This window comes from Eurosta solidaginis, chromosome 1, assembly GCF_040869045.1.
Source record: "Eurosta solidaginis isolate ZX-2024a chromosome 1, ASM4086904v1, whole genome shotgun sequence".
In the NCBI taxonomy this organism is placed as follows: Eukaryota; Metazoa; Arthropoda; class Insecta; order Diptera; family Tephritidae; genus Eurosta; species Eurosta solidaginis.
This window is the reverse complement of record NC_090319.1, coordinates 99,400,690-99,422,929: the sequence shown is the minus strand read 5'-3', so window position 1 is coordinate 99,422,929 and position 22,240 is coordinate 99,400,690. Positions and strand designations below refer to the sequence as shown.

General features: G+C 37.9%; 2 protein-coding genes across 2 annotated transcripts in view; both read left to right on the top strand.

Annotated features, from left to right (window-relative positions):
- The first annotated feature begins 218 nt into the window (after positions 1-218).
- Positions 219-7,705, top strand: Xport-A (exit protein of rhodopsin and TRP A). The gene is made up of 2 exons (XM_067759320.1): positions 219-554; positions 7,489-7,705. The coding sequence occupies exons 1-2, from the start codon at positions 368-370 to the stop codon at positions 7,617-7,619; spliced, it is 318 nt and encodes a 105-aa protein (XP_067615421.1). The 5' UTR covers positions 219-367; the 3' UTR covers positions 7,620-7,705.
- Positions 7,706-7,865: 160 nt separating this feature from the next.
- The window catches only part of Xport-B (exit protein of rhodopsin and TRP B), a 29,857-nt gene continuing 15,482 nt past the window's right edge, over positions 7,866-22,240 (top strand). The window contains exons 1-6 of the mRNA XM_067761040.1: positions 7,866-8,216; positions 10,394-10,677; positions 12,085-12,098; positions 13,747-14,123; positions 17,709-18,907; positions 20,973-21,819. Coding sequence (XP_067617141.1) covers positions 7,866-8,216; positions 10,394-10,677; positions 12,085-12,098; positions 13,747-14,123; positions 17,709-18,907; positions 20,973-21,819 — 3,072 coding nt within the window. The remainder of the gene's footprint in view (positions 8,217-10,393; positions 10,678-12,084; positions 12,099-13,746; positions 14,124-17,708; positions 18,908-20,972; positions 21,820-22,240) is intronic.

The following is a 22,240-nucleotide window of genomic DNA, read 5'->3' as shown; positions in this document are numbered from 1 at the left end:
CTTCACTTCTAGCTGACCGATTAGTCGCATACTACAAATTTCTGAATTTGTTTTTGTTGTTTACTTTTCTTACGCTAGAAAATGCCACACGTGAATAGTAACAGGTAATCAATAACATGAACTTGGAAGCCATAGGAAATTCACGATTTTATGAGTGACCCACAAAAGCTCGTCCCCAGCTTAAGTTCCTCAGGTATAACAGCGTATTGAAATTTAAAAATTTAGTTGGCAACAACTAATCGGTGTGAGTGGAACTTTTTCGCAATAATTGGTAGCCTTTATAGGTTACAATTTTTTAAAAATTAAATAATTTGTATTAATTGGTACAAAAGTGCAGGGGAATCGGAAAACGCGATTACCTTCCACGATGAAGCCTAAGAAAGGCATTTTTGCCAACTCCTCGTCGGGATATGGCAAATTGAAGAACAACTTTCGCAAGCAAGATGAGGCCAATGCTAAACTGGAGGAGAAGTTAAAGGTGGAGAAGACAAAGGCATTGCATTCCGAGAAGGATTTGAATTCGGGTTTTGGTGATTACTTGCGCTCTTCGGAAGGTATTCTACTCTTGACATAATTACTTTATACGAAGTAAAGAAAATATTTGATTTTAAGTGTGTACAGTAGACGCTCATGTTTTTACCAGCTTTGCTCACAATTAATTCGAACTTTTCTCCATATACGGAAGACAGAGAAAATGCGTTATGGTTTCAGAGAACAAATTGCACCTTGTTCTATTAAAAAAAAGATAAATGTAAGGCGCGATAACCTCCGAAGAGATCTAAGGCCGAGCTTCTCTTCCAATTTGCGTCGTGCTCCTCTTGATTTTCCATACAAATTGGCCGGACGAGACCTACATGTTTTATGCCGACTCCGAACGGCATCTGCAACGCAGATGAGTTTTCACTAAGAGCATTTCATGGCAGAAATACACCCGGAGCGCTTGCCAAACACTGCCGAGGGGCGACCCCGCTTAGAAAAATTTTCTTCTAATTGAAAAACCTTATTTCTAAAATTTTGACGTTGCTTTGCGCGGGGTGCGAACCCAGGGCATACGGTGTGATAGGCGGAGCACGCTACCATCACACCACGGTGGCCGCCTTGTTCTATTGGACCACAAAAATTTGGCTTTCAAAAGTTTAAACATTTTTATAATTTTTTTTGAAATGTTTTTGAACTTTTAAACGAAAAGCATAGAGTGTGGATCGTAGATATACACTGCTCTGAACTATGATTTCAATAGGAAATAATTTAAATTGAAACTAAATGAAATAAATGCAACTGTAAACGCTATACAATTAATAGTGGTCTAGCGTCTAGCGATTTTTCTTCGATAGCCGATTTAAGTCAACCAAAAAGTGTGTGTGACCACGATTCATCGCAACCGATTCGATTCAGCTATAGGTTATACCAGAGAGGATAGATATAATAAGAGAAATAAATTTGTAATGTCTTATTTGAGGGGTAATTTTAAATTACTTCTACACATTTTCATGAGGTATTTTTGTTTTGTTTTAAGGGAGTGTATTAATTAAACAATTCTTCCTCTTTCCAACAATCACATTTTTTTTAATAGCCGCCAATCAGGTACATTACAAATAAAAATCGAACTGACGTCACTTATTATATCTAGCCTCTCTGGTTATACACTATGACCACTAGATGTGCGCGTCTCCGCTATTAAGCACATCCCGGCGGATTATTTAACTACTGCCGCAAGTCTTCAATAATTCCCGCTCCTAAACATTATCTAAGTTATGTAGATGTAAAAAAACATGGCTCTTATTTCCGTTTTTTTTTTTTTTTTTTTTTTTGTTCAAACCAAATATTTATGAAACGTGCAATGGTGCCTGGTAACTTATTCTTCACACTTTATCTGTTTAAATATTGTGGCGAATATTAGCATCACTATGCTGTTAGTAAATAATCGCAACAACAAAAAGAGCAAGCAGTCGCACTTATGTACATGCACACATTAAAGCAAGCAGCCACCCTTACATAGAAGGCTACGAAGAATATTCCACACACATAACCAGCAGCTGAAAGCAAAGAGATTATCTCACATACATATATGTATGTATGAGCAAAAGTTCCCTGCAAAACGCGATTAGCATTGGATGAATCCGGGATGAGTCGCAAAGGAATATGCGACTGTAGCCAGTTCTGATCCCTTTATATGAGTTGGAGTGATCCCTGTTGTTTGAGCATGTCCCATGGACAGACCAATTGTACCTGTTTAACCCTTACGGGTACTGTCGAACAGATCGTTTTTTTACTGTTCGGCACTTCCTCTTTGTACCCCTTTGGGTACTGTTCGACACGCCCTCTTTGTACCCCTACGGGTATTGTCGGACAGATCATTTTCCACTCTCCGTAATTCCCTTACGGGTACTGTTCGTCTTGTCCTCTTTGTACCACTGCGGATATTGTCGGACGGATCCTCTTTGTTCTTACGGATTTTATAATTTTTTAAACTCTGATACAATATTCTTGATTTGTATTCGTATTAGTGCTGTAGAATAATAAAAACAAAACAAATATTATTATAATGGAACATGTGGTCCTACTATTTTGTTTCGGTATAGAGCGCCGCATGTTTCTTAAATAATTCTATTCAATCACATTTAATCTTTTTATTTTATTAATTTCATTTCTGTTTGTTTTTTCAATTGGCTTCATAATTTTCAAACTGACTGACGCCAAATATACCCAAAAGGGACTAGAGGGGATCAATTATACCCCAATGTGGGCAAAAGAGATCAATCACAGACCGCTCTCCTTAGAGATTAATCGCACGATTTTTTGCAGGGTTGTTACTCACGCATACGCACGCATATAGCTAAAAAAAACAAGTGTGCGATATAATAACTTTTCCATGTTCGTGAAAAGTTTAGACCTTAGGAGAAATATGCGAACGAGGCAACAGAGAAAATATAAGGAGGGCAAGCTGAGAAATACGTGATAGTGTAGTACAATTGTACTACCCTCAAAGTAGTCTAAATATATCCCATTTTGAAATACTGAATATTGGAGTTATTTATTCGACATTTCAACGATTAGAACCCGAGCAGAAGGTGCATAATTATCGGAACTCCCCAAAATCTGTTACAATTAGTGTCAAAAGAGGAATTGTTGAATAAATTCCAGAGGACAACAAGGACATGGGCAAGTTGAGTGAATTAAAGATTCAACAACTAAAAAAGGAGTTGGAAGCCCGTGGGGTGAATCCTACTGGCAATAAATTCAAGCTAAAATCACGACTAAGGGAAGCTATGGAATCGACGTTGATGAACATTCTTTTTATCTTGATGTGGAAGAGTCAGCGAGTAAAATGGTGGAGAAGATAGAGACTCCGGACCCATTGTCAAGTGAAGACACTAACGCGATACTAGTAGTGCTGACGCAAATATCGTCACAAATAACAACCAATTTGTCAGCACAGCTCGAAGTACAAGAAACGCGTTTAACATCCAAGATGGAATCCCAAGAGATACGTTTAACATCCAATATGGCATCCCAATTGGATGAACAGAAAACACAGATGGCGTCACAAATTTTAGAACAATTAAAAGAACAAGAGGCACGCATAACATTACAACCTGAAGCACAAGAAGAGCGTATCGCAACAAAGCTGGATGCACAGGAAACAAAAGTCTCATCGCAGCTGAAAGCTTTTAGTGAACGACGAGATAAAATGGAGGCCGAGATGGATGCTTTGAAAGATCGGGTTCAGGAGTTACAATTGAACCGTCCAATCCCTTCAACGTCTACTCTGAAGGTAAAATCCCCAACGTTTGATTTTAGCTCCAATTTGAGAAGACGTCAGCAGCGAACAACTGAAATGCCGAAGAAAAAGTTGCTGCACTGTTCGTGGCGTTAAAAGGACCAACCGCTGAGAACTTACAGACCATTCCAGAGGGAGAATGAAATAACTACGAAACATTGATGGGCGATACGGAAGCGAGAACAGGAAGCGGATACAAAATGGTCTTCATTTAGACTTCTTTGGGAGTAGTACTTCACAATAATACTTATACTTCACAACTGATAGCGTGTTTAAATCAAACTGATTGATTATTCCTCAGCTTGCGCTGCTTTTATACTCTCGTTCGCATATTTCTCCTAAGGTTTAGGCTTTTCACGAAGATGGAACAGTTGTATGGCGTACTTGGCTATTTAGCTATATGAGTGTGTATGTGTGAGTAAGAACTCCGTCCATTAGCTGATGACTACATATGTGCATGTGAGATAATTTCTTTGCTTAAATGCGTACATGTACATAAGTGTGGCTGCTTGCCGTTTTTGTGTTGCTTTGTTATTTACTAACAGCTTAGTGATGTCAACATTCGCCACACTGCCCTCCATCTAAGTCCCGATCAGACAGATTTTCCGATCCAACCGCTACTAGACTCTCCAAATGAACAGCCCATATATTTCGTATTTTCCCAATTGTTTGTATGCGATAGACCGCATCACTGATCCGCTTGTAACTTTTTACGGGTCTTCCCAACTGACGGATTGGCTTTGCATAATCATTATCGTTCTAACGTTCCACAACAGTAGTGCCCACTGGCTTGAATCCACCCTTGCATTCTTTCTCGGAAATTCTTTCCTTCATTTTAGTGCGTCCATTTGAGTTTGTCAATGCCAGTGTTCTTTCCGCAGGTCCATCGGTATTGATTTGTGTGTTCCATTCGTTCAACCAATCTTTGCCCGGTTTACTGCTGTTGAGTTTTGTGGTCTTTGTCGAGTCTCCTCCACCAGCACTCGCTTATTGCTAATCCCCTTCTCAAAACTAAAGCTAAGTGACACATCCTTGTTCTTACAGCGCATAATCCTTCTCTGCATATCAATCCTGATGCCGTGGTCAACTAAAAAGTTCACTCCCAATATGACTTCATCAACAATCTCTGCCACAACGAATTTGTGCAGAACCGAGGCCTTCCCAATTACGACCCGAAGGCTTTGGGTGTTATCGGTGTGATGGTCCTTTGCCGGATACAGATCCGGTACACAGCACCACTAAGGTGCTGGCACAATCATCTCGGGAAAGATTTATATGGCCACATTAAACCTTGTGGCCATCCCTCCCTCCCCACCCCTAAGTTCCATGAGGAGCTTGTTGGGGTCCAGAGCCTCGTCTGTTAGTGAAACAAGATCCGCCACGAATAGGTGAGGTTGACAATTGGGTTTGGAGAAGCTATATATTACGCTGGTAACCTGAAAGGGTTGCGCTACACAGCCCCTTGATTCTGATATTTTAGTCGCCTCTTATATCAGGCATACCTACAGCGGGTATATTCTGACCCCCTAACCCGCTGGGGGACATGTCACTTCTCCTTTTTTTTGGTTGTACAGGGAGATGACACTTCTCCCTGTACTTGGTTGTACTCGCCAGGGATCGTACGCAATCTTACTCCGAATAATGGCTTTACTCTCCTGTTGACCAAATCAGATCGATTTATGGAATGAGAAGGGCCCGTATCTAGAGTTGTGTTCACCCAGTCTGGCCTCCCACACGGCGTGCTTTGAAACCTGGCTTACACGGAAGCGATACTGTTTCCTGAATCAGTGCATGTGATACCGTTTCTGCGAATGTAGGTTTTGGGTTTGCACTGTCGCTTCGTTTCGACATCCAGAATTTCATTTGTGAAAGTTTGAATTTTAACTCTCACAGTATATTCCACAGGTGCGTCCGCATTTGCAAGGTGAGCCAATCTTTCAAGGTCCGCCCCGAACTCTTGCAACGTTTCACCAGCCCTCTGGAAGCGGTTCAGTAACTCCATTTGGTATATATGCTCGATTCCGTATCGCCTCTCTAGAGCGTCCATCAAAGCTTCGTAGTTACTCCGCTCTCCCTCGGGAATTGTCTGTAGGATTTCAGCAGCAGATCCTTTCAATGTCAAGAAAAGTGCAGCAACTTTATTTTCAGCATTCCAGTTGTTCACTGCTGCGGTCTTCTCAAACTGTAGCTTCTGTAAAGGAACAGAACCGTCAAAGGATGGTGTATTTACCTTTGTATTATTCGCTGCTGGGCGATTAATTTACAACTCCTGTATAGGACCTCTTTGCCTCGAGCTGTAAAGTTGTTGTATCTTGCCCCCAGCTTTGATGTTACCCTTGCTTCCTGTTCTTATAACTGTGAAGACATTTGGGCCACCTGCAATGATAAGCTTAAGCTTCCATTTTGGATGTAATCTGCGTCGTCTGTGCTGACATATCGGTTGATATTTGTGACGACATTTGCTTCAGCACTGCTAGTATCGCGTTAATGTTAACACTTGCCAATGGATTCGTAGTTTCCACGAAGATGGAACAGTTGTATCGCATACTTGGTTATTTAGCTATATGTATTCGTCTCTTAGCTGAAGACTACATATGTGTATGTGAGATAATTTCTATGCTTTAATGTGTACATGTACATAAGTGTGGCTGCTTGCCGTTTTTGTTGTTGTGATTATTTACTAACATTCGCCACAGTATAATATTACCGGGTACATAGTATTGTGTAAGCAGCGTGCTACCTACCAAAACGACGGTCCTGGGTTCAACTCTTAGAAAAAGCAACATCAAAAAGCAACATCAAACAGCTGTAGCAAACGTTTTTTAAACGGGGTCTCCCCTCGGCAACGAAGCGGTTCGGAGTCGGCATAAAGTATGTAGGTCCAGAGCCCACCAATCTGCGGGAATATCTTAAAATTACTATAATGCAAATGGAAAGATAATCTTTACCTTAATCTCCTCTGAGATATATTGAGCCTAGTTTCATTATTTTTACATATCTGCAAACCTCGAATAAAATCCTCCTAATAAGTAATTGTTGCGAGTTTAAATAATTCGATAAATCGTCTGTTATCGTTCGAATCACGGAAATTTTTTACATTTAAAATGTTTTTCATTAACAGCACTTCTATGGTAGTAGATCTTCACAATTTATTGTATTCGTGTACTTCACTTGTAGCGTGTTAAAATCAAGCTAATTGAATCTAAGATTGCGCTGCTTTTGTACTCTCAGTTGCCTTGTTAGTGTATTTCTCGCAGGGTCTAGTGCTTTCGCGGGAGGGTTGTCGCGATTATTTGCCTATTACTAAATGTAAATTCATCTGTCTTGCATCTGCTTAGTATTCATTTTTTTTTTCTATGGACCCATTTAGTCTATGTAAGATCGTTATTAATTATGTAGCCCTTAGCCCCTTTTACACCATACATTTCTTGAATTCAAGTCTGCCAAGAGGTGAGAAGAGAGGGGAAGTTTACAACAGCATACGTACCGTCAAGTCGTTTAAATTTTTTCTTGCTATCTCTTCTTCCTCTCTCTGCTTGTATTCCATTTTTTGTTTCAAACTTGCTTTCAAGTAAACGCGTATAGAAAGCATAAAAGGAAACGCCAAAAGAGTTGAATTCAAGAATTTAATGGTATAAAACGGGACTTAATAGATCCCAATCAATAGTAATACATTTATCATAATGAACATTTTCTCTCCTTTACAGCGGTCGAGATAATGAAGCTCTTTGTTTTTGCTAATACCATCATGCTAATTGTTACAATGGCTTGGCCACATTTCAAGGAGCAATATTATATGTTGAGAGAATGGTTGGAATCATTTGCCGTTACACAGTAGTTATCCAAAACATAACGAAAAGCTATTGATAAAATTAAATAAACAAATATATATAAACTTATTTAATCATATAAAAGCATATATAATCACATATATTTATCAAAAATAATTTTCTGAAACAAATATACTTATGCACCACATATACTACATATAAAAATACTTAATGAACCTTAAAGCGGGGAACAGCAACAAATCGAAAGTTAAAGAAAAAAGAGTTTATTTTTAGTTAATAAGCAACTTATCAAAATGGTTGGCCCCTTCATGCAAGGTGTGCTTCTAATGGGCATTATCTATTGGTATACCAAGGGTATGCTCTCATTAATCAACGATTATTATCGCACTGAAATTCAGCGTAAAATTATTGCTAATGAACCATTAAATGAATCAAGCGATTTTATTGGAGTTGACAAAATTGTCCAACATCGTTTAAGTAAGATCAAGAATGAAAGTGTGGAGAAGGATAAGGCAGTACAGTGGCAGCAAATCAAAGAAATTGATAAAACAGTTACAACAAATATGGGAAGGGATGCGGCTGCCGATATAAGTTCGAGCAACAAAGCTAGAGGGGATGAAATAGATGTATTGGTGCCGACAAATGTTTGTATGCACGAAAATCGTTTAGAAGGGTTCTACAAATTAGTAGAACAAACAATTAATCGTATATGTTTAGTAGATTAGAAGCTGTATAAAACGGCGATATAATATACCTTTATGATAATACTGAAGAACATTATTTAAAAACAAGATATAAATATATATAGCATACATAAAATTTATATATCACAGAAAAATCTGTTATGAAGCTAATGCTTGATTGCGCTAAAAGCGTTTAGAAGAGTTCGAGAAATAAGTAGAACAAACTACCAATCGTTTATGTTTAGTAGAATAGAATCTGGATGGTTACCACAATGTTGAAGAACATTTCTGAAGAACTTAATATAAACATATATACCATATATAAAAGTTACATATCACAGAAAAATATGTTATGAACCAAGACCATCATGTTATAATCAATACAGTTTGAATTTCATACTTAACCCTATAAAATAAAAACATATAATTATACACACATTTATCTATATATTTAAAACTATTTATCTATATTTACATACATATTAACAAAATGATTATAATCAAGTAAGCACTAATATATGTAAAACAACATGTTAAACTTAATACAACATGTCATGAGACACCGAAGGATGCGATAAGAACAAACCAGTCCTTGCTACACTATTGCGCTTATTCTGAAGGTCCTTGAAATACATCCCGAGATACGAAAGCAGGAAAAGGCAACAAAATATATTAAAAACACATAAATATTTTAAATAGTTACAAGACTATAATTACATTATATATTTATCTGATACACATAGATACTACATACATATTTATATACACTCATATGGTATTAACAGGAATTATTATTCAATACACTATGCAAGTAGTGTTGAAACAAGAAATAAATACATATTTTAATCACATTATTGTGTGAAGAACGAGCAAAATGTGTTGTATGTAAGTATAAATAGATGCAACATATAAATAAATAAAGTTGATCAATTACGTTCTCAACTCTACATCTATGTATACATAGTTTAGCCGGATTTAATATGAATAATAACTTTAGTGAAGAAACCAGATTAAAAACCTATTAAAAAATTCAGCATCCTGTATTCTATCTTGAAAAAAATAGTGCCGTTGTTGTGAGTTCTATTTCACTTATTATTTCTAAATATATTTTAAATTAACTAAAAAGTGACGAGGTTTCATTGCAACTCACGGTAGGGTAGAACAAATGGTAGATAATCCTGTCTGAAAGCCACCCACAATATTTTTCCAGAATATCAAACGTTTATGTTTTAATAATCCTCTCATATTAAAACACTTAAAAAATTGTACCATTTGAAAATAGATGTTAAAGAATCGCTCTACAGGAACAGGTAGAACAACCGATTTGCTTATGGTCAAAAACACAAAAACGGTACGCAAAAATTTTTTCATTGGTTCTGTTAAAATTTGAATATCAAAGCTTAACAAGATTACGTTTTTTAACAAGAAATTTTTTGTTCCTTTTGGTCCGTTTATATAAAGTAAGTTCTTAAAAATTGTGTATCTTCTTTTTATTTTCTCCGGTTGCAAGATTCCACATGTTGTAAACGGACTTTCTAAATATCTCGATCCCTGCCCTATATAGAAAATTCCTTTATCCTAAATAGTACAACCTATTAGAGCGTTAAGCTGTGCTTAAAGTTCCATGTCACTAGGTTTTTGGGAGCAGTCCATATAAAGTTTAAGCGTAAACGTAGATAGATGTAAAAAAACACAGCTATTAGTTTCGTTGTACAATTTGCGACAATAAGAATAATATAAGATTTACAAACTATTTTTATAGATCCTACTTTTGGCCCGCCGGTGTGTATTTATTTTTACATATATCATACTAAATTAAGTAATAAAGGTAGCAACAATATTCGTTACTTTTCTCCAAAAAACCCCACTCGTTTCTATGACATCATTCACATGTTTCGCGTCAATGAATTTATTTACTAAAGAAAAATCATTTTTATTCAGCACTTCAATGAAATTTTCCTTCATTTACAATTCAATTTTCCCCATTTTCATACAAAATATTAGCTAAAATTTGAAAAACTGATTCTACCTGCGTGAAATTGAACAAAAACTAATAAAATGGCGACCTTCCATCCTTGGCAGTCTTGGTAATATTAATTCTATCTAATTTTTAATCCTAATTCTGTTTAAATTAGTAGTCTCGTGAAATTTTTGTTCGCTTTTTCAGTTCTTGGGCGACTTATGCCCGCTCCAATACACTCGTCACCATAGGAATGGAAGCACTGGCCTTCTTGCATGACCATACAATATTTTTCACGGATTTAAAAAGTAAAAACAAACTTTACTACACCGTTGATAATCCGAATATTGGTGCGGGCGCAAGGAATTTAGCCGGACATCATTCTTTGCCAATGTTTGCCTATTCAGAGACTGTAATGCGACCTAGGATACATATCGTTCGTTATCCGGATTTTCATAAACTGTTTGTATTTGAGAGTAAGTATTGTGTGGCCTGTAGAGTGTTTGTTAAACCATATAGGTAGGTAAAAAGATTGAATGGGATCAAGATACGTCTGATCCATATTCCAACTGCGAATTCTGACAATACTCAGCCTTAGAGAGGTGCTTTAAACATTTGGTATGTTAAATAAACAAATGTTTTTGAAACAAATACTGGAATAGGCCGTTGTTCAAACTTATTCTCAGATAGGTCATTTCCGAAATGGCAGCCGATATGAAAGGAATAAAGGAAAGTTTATCTGGCCTTCTAAAGGCTGCACTTAATTCCTCTCTTCAGCTGACGCTTATCGATGGGAATACTGTCAGGCCCGCAGCGTCCCATTCATACGCACAACATGCCCTATGCGGGACAAGGAGGCTTCTATACGTTATAGTTAATCATACAAGCCTCGGTACTTGCCGTCGGAAAGTGAGAGGAAGGCCGTTCTTCTTTAAAAAGGGCAAACCAAAGCCTGCCGAGTCCGCTACCATAGGAATCTCAATTTAGTTTTATTTGTTCTGCGTATTTACATATATAGGTAGGTGGAGTGAAACCCGCGGGTATAAGCTAATAAATTATGAAAATTGATCGACGCCAGGTCAATAGGTTTGTTAGCATAGCAGTTAGGCACACATATGCCAGTCCTACGGATTTTACTTGATGCCCTTTCTCCTTTAAACGAAGAATAAGCCAAGTTTTTTGGTTGGTCTTCCATCCGTTCATCAAAGCAGTTTCTGCAGATAAAGTCTTCAATACTTTCTGTCTTCTCATCGTTTCTTCAGGTTGTTTGTTGGGATTTCCAAGTGTTTACCATTTGATCGCCATCGGTGTCTTATTGGCGCGGACCCAATTCCCTTGGATACCTCACGTGAGTTTCAATGTTTTAATGGTTTTGTGTTCCTTAGTGAGGTCCGACCAAAGCAATTACTTGGAAGTGCGACTTTTCTTGATTTGTTCACCACGGTCTAATCAACGGTGTTATTCGATAAAATATGCATTTCTACCATGATCGTTCCTTGGCTGTTAGAGTAAGTCCCGCCTTTTTGAGCTCCTTTATGGATGAAAGCAAGCTTAAAATAGATCGATAGTCTTACACATAAGAAGGGCGGTGGAACTCCTAAATTGATATCCCCGCCCACTTTGCCATTTCACTTGGGGGTGTCGTCGAGGATGGCTTTGGCGTCAGAGTCTACCATATATGTAGTAGGTACCTTCGAAGATAAATATGTTGCGGCGACGACTTAGGCGAGTGAAATATGTAAGTCTTACCCGAAAACAAGAGAAAACAAGTAAGGAAAGCTAAGTTCGGGTGTAACCGAACATTACATACTCAGCTGTGAGCTATGGAGACAAAATAAGGAAAATCACCAGGTAGGAAAATGAACCTAGGGTAACCCTGAAATGTGTTTGTATGACATTATGAAGTTATTAAAGAATATTTTAAGAGGGAGTGGGCCATTGTTCTATAGGTGGACGCCATTTAGGGATATCGCCATAAAGGTGGACCAAGGCTGACTCTAGAATTAGTTTGTACGATATGGTTATCAAATGAAAGGTATTAATGAATATTTTAAAAGGGCGTGGGCTTAGTTCTATAGGACGCCTTTTCGAGATATCGCCATAAAGTTGGACCAGGGGTGACTCTAGAATTTGTTTGTACAATATGGGTATCAAATGAAAGGTGTTAATGAGTATTTTAAAAGGGAGTGGTGGTAGTTGTATATGTGAAGGCGTTTTCGAGATGTCGACCAAAATGTGGACCAGTGTGACCCAGAACATCATCTGTCGCGTACCGCTAATTTATTTATATATGTAATAACAATATTCCAAGGGCTTTTGATTTCGCCCTGCAGAACTTTTTCATTTTCTTCTACTTAATACGGTAGGTGTCACAACCATTCTACAAAGTTTTTTTTCTAAAGTTATATTTTGCGTCAATAAACCAATCCAATTTCGTATTTGGTATAGAATTATGCCATTTTTTCATTTTTCGTAATTTTCGATATCGAAAAAGTGGACGTGGTCATAGTCGGATTTCGGGCATTTTTTGTACCAATACAAAGTGAGTTCAGGTAAGTACGTGAACTGAGTTTAGTAAAGATATATCGGTTTTTGCTCAAGTTATCGTGTTAACGGCCGAGCGGAAGGACAGACGGTCGACTGTGTACAAAAAATGGGCGTGGCTTCAAACGAATTCGCCCTTTTTTCACAGAAAGCAGTTATCGTCCTAGAATCTAAGCCCCTACCAAATTACACAAGGATTGGTAAATTTTTGTTCGACTTATGGCATTAAAAGTATCCTAGACAAATTAAATGAAAAAGGCGGAGCCACGCCCGTTTTGAAGTTTTCTTTTATTTTTGTATTTGGTTGCACCGCATTATTACTGGAGTTGAATGTTGACATAATTTGCTTATATACTGTAAAGATATTAAATTTTTTGTTAGAATTTGACTTAAAAAATTTTTTTTTTGTTAAAGTGGGTGTGGTCGTTCTCCGATTTTGCTGATTTTTATTAAGCATACATATAGTAATAGGAGTAACGTTCCTGCCAAATTTCATCATGATATCTTCAACGACTGCCAAATTACAACTTGCAAAACTTTTAAATTACCTTCTTTTAAAAGTGGGCGGTGCCGCGCCCATTGTTCAAAATTTCACTAATTTTTTATTCTGCGTCATAAGTTTAAATCACCTACTCAACTCTGCTCAACTGAGTATAAAAAGTAGTCTTTGACATGGATAATAAACTTCGATATGGATAATAAACTAGGCTAGAACAATGATTCCTGTTAACCTTACATTCGAAAAAGAAACATGCTGGTTTTCGTTGGGTGCTAGAATTGAGGAATAAGAATTGGAGTTAGCAAAAACTCGTAAAATTTCTCTCAACCAAAGCTTGAAATTGTTAGGAACTGTCCTATATATTCAAAAGCAGGTTCTTATACAAAAGTACAATCGAAAAAAAAACATCAGTTTGGTATTTTAGAACTACTTGATATATCTTCACATATCGCCTTCTCTAAAATTTATATTTTCAAATGTTCCTCCAGGTACACAAGTCGTAAGCTATGTCAGCTTGATTTTCTCTCGTCATGATCTGCTAATCGCTCTAAGTGGTTTTCCTGATTATTTAATTCGCATTTGGAATTGTCGTACTGGAAAATTTATGGCCGAGCATTCAACTGGTATCAAATGCTCAATGTTCTCTTTACTATGCTCCAGCCGTACTTGGCCTATGATTATGCAATATTCAAAATTCGAAAAAGAATTAATATTCTGGGAAATGAACTATTCTGCTGGTACAACAAAACTACATGAAATATCTCGCATACCATTGCCGAAGGCGCATGTGATGAGTACACAATGGGCTACGTGCTTCCTAGATGATGCTGTTTATGTGGTGAATGATTTTGGTGTTGTGTTCAGTGTAAGTAAAATTTTCTGGGGCATAGTTATAGTGAAAAAAGTAGGTGCTAAGTTAGCACCTATGGAACATTTTTTGTGTATGTATCCCCTTTTTGTGACGAAAATTTGAATTAGTGGCGCGAAAAACGTCGTAAGCTCCAATTTTCTAAAAACTAGTTTTTGCCCGAATAACCGAAAAAATTCAATTATTTAATTTTTCAATTTCTATTGCTCCGTTCAGTGGGAAAAAGTTTTATAATCCGCCGATATTTGGATATAAAACGGTTTTCTATTATAATAGTAATTATACACAAATACGTTCTAGACCCCCAAATTAACTTCTTCCGCGTCGCAACTAAACCGTAGCCGGTTTTGTGTAGAGACAAAGTCCACACTGCTGCATTATAAGTAACAAAGCTTACCGCCAGATTGGAACACCCCACTTGCAATGGCTATAACTCACATCAGAAAGATCGGGAGCGAAAAAATCTGGGAGGTCTCGTATTTATCACTCTGCAAACCATTTGATCTGTTCGTTTTCAAAGTATGCCCCATTCTCTGCCGTTCGAACTTGCCAGCCGCCAGAAGCAGGCAGAAATGAGAAGATCTCTTACAGTGCAGGAAGCTATCTTGGCTCGCGAAACATCTCCAGTGGCAGTGACAGACTGCGCTGACCGACAGCTTATATTAACTGTGGCGTCCACCAACCTACCTTTATTTCTAAATGCCATAGTTTTCTTAACTTCAAATAGTTAACAGGGATGGCTATAAAGCCGACTGATGCCTAGCAAGGGGACGGCCGTCGTGATGTGGAGTCTGCTCCGCCTTCCAAACAGAAGATCCTGCCTTCAAGACCTTTGCCCGGAACAACATTAAACATTTAGAAACACAATTATAAAAAAGTTTTTCTAAGCGGGGTCACTAGTCGGAAGTAATTTGCCAGACACACCGAGTGTATTTGTGCCATGAAAAGCTTCTAAATTAAAACTCATCTTGCCTTGCAGATGGCTTAAAACATATAGGTCCCATTCCGGAAACCTTAAGGAAACTTTTGGACCTAAATCTCTTCGGAGGTGTATCGCGCCTTGTACGTTGGTTTCGAAGGGTCATTGATCTGGATCGAATCGCTGCATATCTGCTGGTAGAGTACTATAAAATCGGCCTACTTTCTCAGCTTCAGTTGCTACCCTTGCGAGACGGCGAGCTTTTATACAAAAACTTAAATCAGAAGAACTATATGAAAGGAGCTTCAATATGCCGTATATAGGAACTACAACCTCCCTGCTGTTGTTTGTATGTTGGGATCAACCGTGAAATCACTGTCAAATGGAACACATTTTTTATCGCAGCTAGCAATAAAGTTCTGTCGGTCTCGAAAAAGTCATCGAAATAGCAATGCCGATATAAATGAGGGATCATTGCGAAGAGGGATGAAGCTACTTTGTTTTTTTTTTGGAATTATTACTATATTTTTTTTTTTAATTCGAAGATGGAAATCGACAGGGTTGTCACGACTCTAAAGTCTAGAAAACAAACTAACCAAGGAGAGTCTTTCGTTGGATATCCCTTTTTATGTCAGTAGTGAAGATATTGGAAATCGTGCTGCTTCAAAATTAACATCAATCAGCAAGTATTGTCTAGTTGTTTCGCCACGCGTCATTTGCCAGGACAAGACAAAGCACTTGGTGCTATCCAAAAAAATCAGCATCTTCGAGACTATCTGAAAACCAGCATTTACAGCGAAAATAATCAGCTTCGACACTAAACGGCTTCGAAACCAAACGGAGGAGGACTCTTGCCAACAAGTCGTTCATAATACTTGTCTTGATGTATGACTTGGAATCATGGACAGTGTCGAGAGAAGATGAGATGGCTCTTGGAGTGTTCGAGAGAAAAGTTCTCCGGAACGTTTATGGTCCTGTTCGGGATGCCGATTAACTTATCACAGAAATGAACAAAGTGCAGCGAAAAAAAGCCCAAACGCTTTCAGGCTAGGTCATGTTAAGCGAATGTATGAAAGCGCTCCGGTGCAGAAAGTTATCTAGCGAAGTGGAGCGACCTACACTCAGATGGGAGAGGAAGATTTGATCTATCTTGTTGCGCAACGGCGAAAATCGCCACGTCAATGGCATTAAGCTACCGAATTTAAGATACCAAAACACATTTGGCGTACTGTTCGATAGCAGTCTCGGCACATGAAGGAGAAATTGCATCTACAGTACATAGTCGCAACAAAGTTCTGAAGTCGCTTGCTGACAGCACTTGGCGAAAAGATAAAGAAAAGTTGATAACGTATAAGGCCATTGGACAGCCGCACATTGAAAGACGCTAGAGAAAAACGGAGGTCCCCCAAAACACGCGGTCAAAAGTAACACATATGATATGTATGTCCCATGATATGTATGACCGTATTTTAAATTGTACTGTGGAACCCTCTAAGTGGCCAACAGTTAATAATCAAATGGTGGTTAGGTAACTGGGAAATATTCTCTTGAAATATGCCAACTTTAATGCCAGAATCACTATTATTTTGATATAAAAATCACAATTAAATTATTTTATAACTCATATATTAGGTTAGGTTGAAGTAGCTGCCCAAGGGCACACCTAGGCCAGTAACATTTGGCCCTCTTCGAATTATTTTGAGGACCTGAAAAAGGCTACCAAGTCCTTGATGTTATACTCCATGATCTAGCGCAGAATATTCAGAAAGGGAGCTCCCAGAAAGCGCTGCCTTGTGATACTTAGCGCCAGGCAGTTGTAGATGAGATGAACCACCTTGTCTTCCTCTTTATACTCCTTACAACTTCTGCAACAGTGACGATAAACCGCTTCTAACCTACTTAGGGTGTAAATGTGACGGGTCTTTTAGGATGTGAAAAATATCATACCTAAACGTTCTTAGAATAATTTGCCTGGTGGTGATGTGCCTAGCAACGCAGTTTCCCCTCTTCTGCAATGCAGTTTACCATCGATGTCCCTGTGCCCCGCTTCTGTATACACGGTTCTGTTGGGCCATTATTTGAAGCGATTGGCGACCGTTTAGTGTTAGTTCAGAATTGAACTGATATCAGCCTGGCTGTCGCTGAAAACTCGTTTCGATATTGTGTCTCATTATCCTAACTGCGTCTTCCATGGCGGCTGATACTTCTGCACGGAAGACAGTACAATGAATGGGAAGTCTGAAAGAGAGTTAGAGGTATAGGGCCGTTTGAATAAACTCCACCCCAACTCTGCCGTTTAACTAAGAATCGTTGATGTATATGGAAATGGTGCCGTCAACAGCAAGGCACCTATCCGAGTCCGCACAATCATGGGAATATGAATGTTTATCATAAAAAGGCGCTTTACCGCTATTGCGGTCGATCTGTGTTAGGAGGAAGAAAGCGGTATCAAAATACCGTTGTTTTTACCATCTTCATTCAATTGGTGTTCGTCGTTGGTGTTTCTCTACAACTTCTCTGTAGTGTCTCTGTTACTTGCATAGGGTTTAGCTTGCTATATGTATTTTTGAATCGGACTTATTCTGATTGAAATGCAAAAAAGGACGACTGTCACATCGACCATCACAATAAGTCCGATTATAACATCTTCACACCGATTGCAGGTCGAAGTGGCACAATTCCATTTATTACGACAATGGGGTACCACAATAGCCCATCATGGCCCACCACAGGCATATCACCTTTATCCACACAAACATGGCCTCATGGTTACGTGCTCTGAGAGTATTATATATATAACGCAACAACATGATCTATGGACTGTTGAATGGGTAATGGAAAAACACACTGCCAATTTCCAAAAAATTGTATCAAATTTCGTTGGAGATGTCTACGCTGCCGATGATAAGGGTTCCTTATATCAATTACAAATAAAAGGTTACACTGCAACGCTTCAAGATTTCTCTGTTACAAATTACACAGTTGAAGATTTCACAATATTAAATGGTTTGAAGGATGAGAACTTACTTATATTAACGCGTGACTCCAATTTACGGGCCGTAGAAATATTTCGCAATACGAAGTTTTCTGAACTCCATATACCCCAAAGCTGTTGCATTGCCAGCCATAACGTAATGCCTTATGCTGCAGTTGGTACTGAATATGGCAAATTGTATTTTATATCGTATGAGAAGATACGTGCACCGATAATTGTGCATGTTGCGGAAGCAGATAAGTGTCGAATAAGTGACATACGTATGTCAAATGAGACATTATTGTTGAAAAATATAGATAATGCTTACAAGCAGTATTTTGTTGATTTCAAAAATGAACGTTTCGAAATGCTTATACCGTTACCAACAACATTAGAAATTCATGTGCTTGCATTTTTCCTGGTTGATCAAGAACTGTCTTTGTCTTTCTTTACGCCGACCAAGGATGATACCACTGTTATACCGTATGCAGATAAACTCGTCATCGGCACATGGTCACATTTGAATAATAGTGTAAATCGGCAGGTTATACATTTACCGAAACAATATCGCGATGTAACGATGTTACAAGTGACAAATAGAAATCATGTGGAATTCGTCGCATTGCCAGTCGATAGCTTTTGTTTGGATTTTTATGTTATAAAAAATTGTGAGAACGTATTTTTAATGCGCACATTACATACCATACATATGGGTTATATAAATGGTGTCACGGGTACGCGCAATTTAATCACCTTTGGCATAAGTACCCTGATGATACACTTTCGTCAACATAAACGTTCCCCGAAACATTATATAGTATGTCGGAAATTATTTTCAAGCTACTCACAGAGGCTAATAAGAAATGTTGTGGAGTTATATAACAGCAAGTAAGTTAAAAACATAAATATATGTAAAACCAGTAAGAAAGTTTAGGTCCCGGCGAGGCTTAACATTATATACCCAACTGTCTGTTTTCAACAAATATTATCGGATAGATTTGAGATAAATGTTTCAAATTTTAAATGATATGTAAGCTGAAATATACTAATGCAAATGCAAATATAGAGTTCCGTAGGAGGCTATAAAACTAATACAGTCATACGAACAATGTTCCTTCCAAATTTCATTAAAATTGGTTAATTTTTGATTGGCTTATTGCATAACAAAAAAGAGCGAGGTGGTCAACGGTTTTTCTTAGGTTTATATACAATACCAAGAAACAAACTTCTGCCCAACATGTTTTTTAAGTGTCCTTGTACTAAATTTGGAGCAACGCCGATTTAACAAAAATTTTATTAATTTTCTCTTTTGCCTCATAAAGTTAATTCACTCCGATAGTTAATTCACACCAAGTTGCACTACTTAATCAGTGATTGTTAATGCATTGTCCCATTTTTTGAAAATTTCGATATCGGTAACGTAGGCGTGTGTATAATCTGATTTCGACCATTTTCAATACCAATAAATTTTGAGTTCAGATAAGCTCGTGTACTAAATTTTATGAAGATATCTAAATTTTTGCGCACGTAAGCGCGTTAACGAACGCATAATAGGACAGACGGACGGCTAGGTATATAACGTGGGCGTAGCTTCCAACTGTTTTCGCCTATTTTTACAACAAATTGGTATTGTTGTAGAAACAATACTAATGTCGAATTTCCTTAGTATTGTTAGATTTATGACATTATTGGTATAAACGAGGCGAGGCCACGCCTTCATCTTAATTAAAGACATCTTAATCTGACGAAACACTAAAATGTTTTCTGAAAAATCGCTCTTTTTCCTAACTTTGACCTCAATGAGGCACATGTTAACATTATCGAATTTGCCTGAAACTTTGCAATAATCATTTTCTGATCTATTGGAGTATTTTAGTAGGGTGCCTCGAAAGATAGAACAAAAATTAAAATTTACCATATACCTTGTAACCACCCTAATGTATATATATAAAGAAGTCATTATCTATCTCGATTTCTATTGGTGATAAATACATGCTGGGTGTAAAAACACGTAGCACCATGTTTCTAAACTAACTAGAAATTAATCAGTCGTCGAAATTTATTTTGCTTAACTATGTATGAGGAGAAGGTGAAAACTCTGTTATTTGTGTTCCATCAGAAAAATGTCGCGATTTAGAAACCTTTTGCCATCCCTGAGTGGCTTCTCATCAGCCAGGGTCTTAAGCACATTTATTTTTCTTTTTTTAAAAAGTCGTCCTTTTTTCTTCTCATTCTCACTTTTACGCTTACCATCACTGCTTATTCGACCATGAATGTATCCTCTTTCTTTTCGATATATTGTCCTTAGCGGAGGGGAGGTGTACGAAAAATATCCTTGAGTTACTATGCGCTCTGAAAAGAGGCGTTGTGTCTTGGTTGCCACAAAACGATGGTCCGAGTCGATTTAGGTAACTTTCAGAGTTCGTTGATCATGACGTCATCGCTTTGGGTAAGCATTTGTGATCAGAAAACGCCAAGATGTCTGCGGTATATTAATTTTCTTGAGCCTAGACCTAGAGATATAACCCGCAAAGTGCTTACCCAAATATATCTCCTAAAATTAAGAGACTATTTAGTATATGGGGAGAAAGATAGTTGTTAAGGGCCGTCTTGAAAATTCTTGCCCCTTCGTGGACATGCACATGAATTTCTGAGGCTAGATATTATGGAAATTATCATTACAAAGTAGGTTTTATTGGATATTTTGTTCTTTTGTTATGAGGGGGCAAAATTCGTCTAACTTGACACTACTCCATCGCAAAAAATTTTTTTCACGAAATCAGTCACTGGTAAAATCCTTCCAGTATACGAGATTGCTCTCCTATAACACCTGACAACGAGATCGGCTCACATAAAACCTCACAAATTCGTTTTTCTGGATATAAACTTTTACATACTAATTTTAGATAATAATATATTGAGTCTTTAAATTTGTCTTTATTTTAATTGACAGATATTTGGTTATTTTACTGGAGTCCGGTTGCTTAAAAGTATCTCGCCTACATTCGCTTTCTGATAATCTACGCGAAAATAATGAAATTGCTGAGACACCAGTGGAGCTCGAAAAGGGTCCGCTCTACGTCATACCATGCTCGGTTTCAATAGTGAAAAGGGAAATTCCACAAGAAAGTCTAGATTTGCGCATTGCCATTGATAGACGAATCGCTGAATTGGAAATGGAAGTTCGTACTCTAATCGATTATGACATCTCAGTGACAGGAAAGACGACGGGCATCTATCGGAAATTCTGTTTGAACTACAATTGGTTGAACCAATTAAATATGGAGGCGCGTAAAGTATGTGAGGCCGAGTATAGATCACTAAAGGAAAGTATTCAAGATAAAAGTCGTATACGAGATTGGATTATGAATTTGTTAATTGGAAATACGACAAAAATTAGTGTAAAAGTTCGTTCCATATTTGCCGAAAATGCATTCGAAAATTATTCTCTGGAAACGAGAGTAAAGGAGTTAGCAGAATTTTTCGATTTGTATCGTTTTCAAGATCTAGAACCCGAAGAAGAAGAAGAAGAAGAAGAAGAAGAAGAAGAACATTTAATAGAAAATGTGCAGCAGAAAGATGGAGGAGGTGCTGCTGGTCCTGGTACTGTTGTTGCTTTTGGTAAAGTTGATGAAGAAGCACCTGAACCCGTTGAAGAGGTGGCTGTTGTGAAGAAAAAGCGTAAACTTTATAAAGTTGTGGGCAATATATTTGAGCATGTGATGGCAGAGGAATTCCTGATGCAGGACATACGTTTGGTTACGGCCAATCAAATGTATAATGAGGATATTAAGTTCAAAGTGAGTGGTTTAATGACGAAGTGGTTCAATGAACTAGCGAGTATCATTATTATAAAAAGTGTGTGATATGTCACGGCTATGATCGGGGCTGAAAGAGAGCAAGCCTGGAGGGTAGGCATCTCAGCTGAATGACTAATCGCGGCTTGCAGCACTTGTTAATTACGAGGGTGAACGCGGGTCGGAACAAACGGATACCTTGTCGTTTGTTCCAACCTGCTTTCAGATATTTATATTTGTAACTAGTAACTAACCCCTTTTCGGCTTGTACGCTGGGCTTTGGGCCCAAAACCTCTTCCAAGGGCAAATATTTTAAGGGCTATGGGGTCTGGCTGATTTATGTCCTTCTTGCTTGCAAAGGCTCCCTCCTGCGGGTTAGGGGCCATGAATATGCCCGCGGTAGATATACCGATCGTAAGAGGCG

Excerpts from the sequence above, each read along its gene's own strand:
- Xport-A (XM_067759320.1), top strand. The coding sequence starts at position 368 with ATGAAGCCTAAGAAAGGCATTTTTGCCAACTCCTCGTCGGGATATGGC. Across the intron at positions 555-7,488 it reads TTACTTGCGCTCTTCGGAAG|CGGTCGAGATAATGAAGCTC; the intron begins GTATTCTACTCT and ends TCTCCTTTACAG.